This window comes from Camelus dromedarius, chromosome 3 (assembly GCF_036321535.1).
Source record: "Camelus dromedarius isolate mCamDro1 chromosome 3, mCamDro1.pat, whole genome shotgun sequence".
NCBI classification, from domain to species: domain Eukaryota; kingdom Metazoa; phylum Chordata; class Mammalia; order Artiodactyla; family Camelidae; genus Camelus; species Camelus dromedarius.
The window spans coordinates 106,399,044-106,405,043 of NC_087438.1; the positions used below are offsets into that span (position 1 = coordinate 106,399,044).

General features: G+C 40.1%; 1 protein-coding gene across 2 annotated transcripts in view; it reads right to left on the minus strand.

The window, feature by feature from the left end:
- Positions 1 to 5,032, minus strand: part of DCTN4 (dynactin subunit 4) — a 30,331-nt gene extending 25,299 nt beyond the window's left edge. Inside the window, exons 1-2 of one of the 2 annotated variants that reach the window (XM_064484443.1) lie at positions 4,862 to 5,032; positions 1,989 to 2,059 (exon numbers count right to left, since the gene is read on the minus strand). In XM_064484443.1, the coding sequence (XP_064340513.1) occupies positions 1,989 to 2,059; positions 4,862 to 4,996 (206 nt within the window). In that variant the 5' untranslated portion in view covers positions 4,997 to 5,032. The remainder of the gene's footprint in view (positions 1 to 1,988; positions 2,060 to 4,861) is intronic. The other variant, XM_010991155.2, reaches the window with a different exon arrangement.
- Positions 5,033 to 6,000: the final 968 nt, after the last annotated feature.

The following is a 6,000-nucleotide window of genomic DNA, read 5'->3' on the forward strand; positions in this document are numbered from 1 at the left end:
TACAAACTATGTTTTCAAAAGTATTATATGTTAATTATTTTAAAAAATGCAATCATCATCCAACCTTCTGAAGAACTGGAGCCTGACCCAATCCTACTCCACAGAGGTGGAACCACTGTTAACAGTCTGGAGTTAACTTTTAGACAGTTTGTACAGACCACAAAGATTTCTGTGGGACAGAGAAACGTCACAGCTTACGACTTTAGAGAGGACAGGCCAATTGCACAATGGAAATCTGAGAGGCAATAAAACAATAAGCTGTGAAACTGGGTTTGGAAAATAACTGCTTGCTTGCTGTGCCAGAGCTGAAACAGATCCCAAACAAGCTACCAAGATGGAACAGCTCAGCAGCAGTGCATTTTCAAGGCTTTCTGCTCTCTCTTTAGGTACCAGTCTTCCTAGTGAACCAGCCAACACTCCCCGTCAGGGGCTCGCATGCCTTGTTGTTTTCAACTTCCCCACCACGTGAGATTATCAAGATTTCACCTCCAGTCCTGGACTTGCTCTGAAGTTCCATTCCGTAACTCCAATTATCTGTGATATTTTGCTACTGGAGAATATCCTCAAATAAGGATAACAACAGTACCCACCTCACTGGGATATTCTGAGGATTAAATGATAGAATTAATGTGTGAATAGCATACAAAACTGGTTTATAAAGAGCTGTTTCTTGGGGACAGGAAAGACAGGTAACAGTAGTTCATATCCATGGAAGTGTATAGATGTGACTAGTAGCAAAGGACTTTCAAACCAAGCTAAAAACCAAAACGGTAGTGGTAGCAATGAACACACCTACTACTCAGATCTTGGTTTTTAATACCACTCTCCAATAAAAGGTACCAGGGCTCCTTGGAGAAATGGCTGACTCTAGGACTGGGGCAGAAAATAAACAAGATGAGCCTGGAATATCTCCCAACACCAGAAAGCAAGACAGCACGCAAACAAATGAACAACGGTCTCCTCCTCGTCACGGCGGACAATGACGGGTATATGTTAAAGGGAAGCAGGCGTCTACCAAAAGAGGTCCCAATGGCCAAAGCTGGAACAATTTGAGTAAAAAAAATACAGTATTGGATTATAACCTAAAGTATGAAATAAATATTCATGAGCCCATACTGCTTTAAGTAAATACATATGGGAGAAGAGAAAAATCTTTCACGCAAAAGAATTCCAAGTAATTCATGGAAACAGTCCTCCCAGAAGGGGAGCATAACTCCCCACTATTTAAGTGTGGGCTGTGATGGTGCATTTCCTTCTGAAGAGTAAAACATGGAAAAAGAGAAGGAAAAAAAAAAGAAACTTGACATCAGAGAAACTTGACAAACAGTAGCTCAAGCCAGGTAATCAAGGTTAACATCAACAGTGATAAGTCATACTGGGAGTATACACCCTTAATATGCTGTGAGGAGAGATGCGCTACGCCTGTGTGGTCCTTCTTCCCATAATGCATTCCCCCAGCAGATGAGAAAAACATCAGACAACTTCCAACTGTAGGATACTCCACAAAGTATCTTACCAGTACACTTCAGAATTTTTAAGGTCATCAAAACTAAGGAAAGTCTAAGAAAATGTCACAGCAAGAGGAGTCTAAGGAGAAATGACAAATATAATGTGGGTATCCTGAATAGAATCCTAGAACAGAAAAAGGAGATTAGGAAATAATTGAGGAAATCTAAATCAAATACGGAGTTTACTTAATAATAATGCTATCAATACTGTTCATTAGTTGAGACAAATATGCCCTACTAATGTAAGACATTAAAAATAGGGGTTAAGGGTTAAGGGAATTCTCACAGGAATTCTTAAGTCTAAACTGTTCTAAAATACAGAGTTTATTTTTCAAAAATGAAAGGACATTTCATCTTTGGTAAAGGTGATGCTAAAAAATAAAAAACAGCTAGTTAAAGATAAAAGTTAATTCCATGTGTTTCTTATCAGCTATTTATAAAAACAGCTGGAGAAAACAAAAAAATGGATCCCAGTCTTACCTATTCTTTTTCAGTTTGGCTTCAGCTGATGGCATATTTTCTAAACAACTGGGACAGTAATGGGAGTCCACCTAGAGAGAAAACAAGAAATCGAAAAAACCAGAGGAAAAGACACTGTTTAGTCTGTGTATATGCCTACACCAAATAGTGAATTTTAAAACAACATGATTCTGCAGCAGGTGAGAAACCACTTGTCAAAGAATCTGGACTGTTTCAGCTTGAGGTTTATTCTTCAATCACCAGTTTTTTCCCTTAACCCCTGGGTTACCTGAAATCCTTCTATTTTGCCTTTTCGATTTTTCCTGTTCCTTTTCATCAGGGTTTTATGTATTAGATGTGTTAAAAGTTGTTTATGTAGAAGAACTGTATAATAATTTAAACAGATTAACAAATAAAATAACCCAATTTATGAAGCTGTCATCAAATATTCTTTGATTTAGTTTAGCTTTATTGTAATGCAATTAACTTGACCAAAGCTGGGAGCTGTAAAAATTTTTCTCATTACTGAGGTATTACATGTTCACAGAAGAAAAGCATAAATTAACATTTACAAAGTCAGCTTTAGCCAATCAATTAAATTTTTAAATGGCAAATTAAACTACTAAGTTAACAAGATAGTCAATGTATTTAACTCAAAAACATGGTTAAAAATTAAATTTATTGTACTTTTTAAGGACTGAATAATTATTTTCTTTAGTAGGTAAGATCCTATTTGATAATTCTAGAACTCTAGTCAACTGCAGTTGGAAAGGCAAATTCACTTGAACATAAATAAATACCATGATCCTGGAGAATGTCATTCTAAGTGAAGTAAGCCAGAAAGAGAAAGAAAAGTACCATATGAGATCGCTCATATGTGGAATCTAAAAAAACAAAAACAAACAAACAAACAAAAACAAAGCGTAAATACAGGACAGAAATAGACTCACAGACAGAGAATACAGACTTGTGGTTACCAGGGGGGTGGAGGGTGGGAAGGGATAGACTGGGATCTCAAAATTGTAGAATAGATAAACAAGATTATACTGTATAGCACAGGGAAATATACACAAAATGTTATGACAACTCACAGAGAAAAAAATGTGACAATGAGTGTGTATATGTCCATGAATGACTGAAAAATTGTGCTGAACACTGGAATTTGACAGAACATTGTAAAATGATTATAAATCAATAAAAAATGTTAAAAATAAATAAATAAATAAATACCATGATAGAAACTGGTTTCTTTTTTTCATCATCTGCTTATAAAGAGAACCACCTTTGAAAAGATACAGCTGCTGCTCAAATAGTCTCCGGGAACATAAAATAAAGTATTGCCAACTTATATTTGCACTTACGCATGATAAAAGGCAAAATATAATTCATTCCTTCTTGTCCTGATTCCAAATTATGCTTGTCCCATCATATGCAGTTCCAATCTCAGGCTGCCATTAGAATTTTCTGGACTGCTTCAGCCCTTTGCCCAAGCCCTAATGGCCTCCATTTCACAGGTGCACACCAGTCTTTATAAATGACTGAACGCCCTAGTTGAAGAGATCCTTAGAGTTCTTGGAGATTGAGCTCCCTAATGATCACCAAATGAAAATCTAATTCAATAAATTCTAGAGGTGGAGCTGGAACAGGGAAAGATCCTAAAGAGAAAGGACATGCCAAAGAGATAAGCACACAAAGTGCTAATGGAGGAAAAAAATAAATCACGTGTATAATACAGCAATGATTTTTCTCTTTTATTCTTTAACTGCTTTCTCTGACTATTCTTAATAATATGAAAAAATTGCTAATAATTACTATTAATAATGTGTAGAATGGTTTATGGTATAGGACATCTTCTCATATTCAGTGAAGTCCTCTGAATCAGGCTGCTTGGTTTCAAATCCTGGTCCTCCCCCACTCCCAAATAGGACAAACATTTTGTGTCTGTTTCTTTAACTGGAAAAGGTTTTTTTAAAAAAGGTATCCTTTCTGTTGGTTTGCAAAATGATTAAAGGAGATCATGTAAAGCACACGGCATAAAGAAAAGTACTGAATAAGCAGTAACTATGTCTTATTACTAATCAGCTTTTCCTTCACGAGACTGCAAGTTACTCAACTGCAGGATTTATGTCTTAATGAGTTTTTTAATCCCCAAAGCTTACTGAATGAACAAGATGTGCCAAGTGCTGCAGACATTTGGGGGTTTTGCTATGTGGTGATTTTTTTTAGGGAGTGCAATCTTTCACGTTCTGAGCAATCCCACCTCCAGTGCCCACTTGCGCCCGTGAAGGACAGAACTGTACGCTCAGGAGACGTGCCATGAATACAACACTTTGAGCTTCTTACAAGACAGACCTTATTCTAAGCGCTTTTCACTCTGCTCACCCCATCCCAACTTCTTTTTTGCAGGCCTTGGCCTGGGCCAAGAAACAGAGCAAGGCAGTCTGAGGAGGGCCCAGTTTCTGCCAAAGCAGGGGCAGAACTTCCAGGATGGGAGGGGCACCTCCTCAATTAATCTGGTAAGACTGTCCTCTCAAATGGCCTTAACTAAGCACTCCCAAACCTTTTTTCCCCCAACCCACCCAATTACCAACCCCTCCAAGGGACAGCCAGGGTCCCAAAAGTCAAGTATGTCCAATCAGAGGGCGCCCTAGACCCAGAAGGGCCGTTCAGCCCCACCCAAGGCCGCTCCTCCCTTACAAAGTGACAAATTGTGTACGTATAAGCAAATTAAATTGCAGGCATATATGAGCGACGGAAGGCACAGCCAATCAGCACACTAGGAAAATAACTACCCGCCTCCAACCGGCGGAACTTCCCCGCCGGTCGCCGTGACTAGGAGGAACGCCTCCCCCTCCCCCAACCCACACACACTATTCATAGGAAGACCGCGTTACCTCGTGAGACACACATTCCAGCGACCGCAGCTCGCTACAGTAGCGGCAGAAGTAAAGCTGCGAGAGCGGGGCCCGAACCTTCTTTTCTCCCTGGACTAGGTAGAGAACCCGCTCCGATTGCAGCAAGGACGCCATCTTGGAGGGGGAGGAGTCAACGACGCTCCCGCCGTATCACGTGACCCGAGAGCCAGCGTTTTCCTCACTTCCCTCCCTACGTCTTTCAACGTAGTCTTTGACGTAAGGTTTCCGAGCTTGCGGAGCTTTGCGCCGGGCGAAAGTCAAAGTGCGCATGCTCAGATGGGAATCCGGGTTTCTACTCCACTGCGGGCCTGTTCCCCAGCGTTTCTGTGAGCTTCCGCTGAGCGGGCGGAAGTCAGAGCTTTCTGTTACTAAGTGCGGAGTCACAGACCAAGTCCAGATGGGCTTACTGTTCCCCTTTCCTTTGTTTCTAACAGAAAAGAAGGTTGCTCTTTTGTTCATTCAGCACTGCGTCTTCCACCCTCATCTTCCAGACAAACATCCACAAGCTTGATGGAGGGTGTCTTGGACCGAGGTTCATGGGAGCTGGAAAGCTAAGGGTCCGCATCAGCACTTTCTTGTGACAACCTTGCCAGTGACCTGTAGGAAACTCAGAGATGTTATCTCGTTGGAAGTTTGTTAGCTTGTGAACTCCTCCACCAGAGACCATATCTCATTCACTTACAGGTTTCGAGTGCTTAGCGTTACATTTGTCTGTATTGTGGGTGTTCAATAAGTATTGCTTATTGAAGGAATGGAATCAATGAAAGATCAATGTTGCCAGGTGTCGTTTATATTTTTCTAGTGCAGAAACTAAGGCTTGAATATGTAAAATGACCACTTGGAACTGACCTATCAGAGACTGGAGTCCAAGTTACTTGCCATCAGTTCTGTGCTTTTCTCATTGTACTAGTGTTGTATTATTACCTGACGTTAGAGTTAGTGGTTGAAAAGAAATGGAACCGAATAGTAATATTAGCTAACATTTATTGAGCACTTATTGAGTGCAGGACACTGTCGAAACTTTACATAAGTTGTCTCATTTAATTTTCACAAAAACTCCAAAAGGCAGATGCTATTATTATCTTTGTTTTACAGTGCAGGAAACTGAGGCTCAGAGA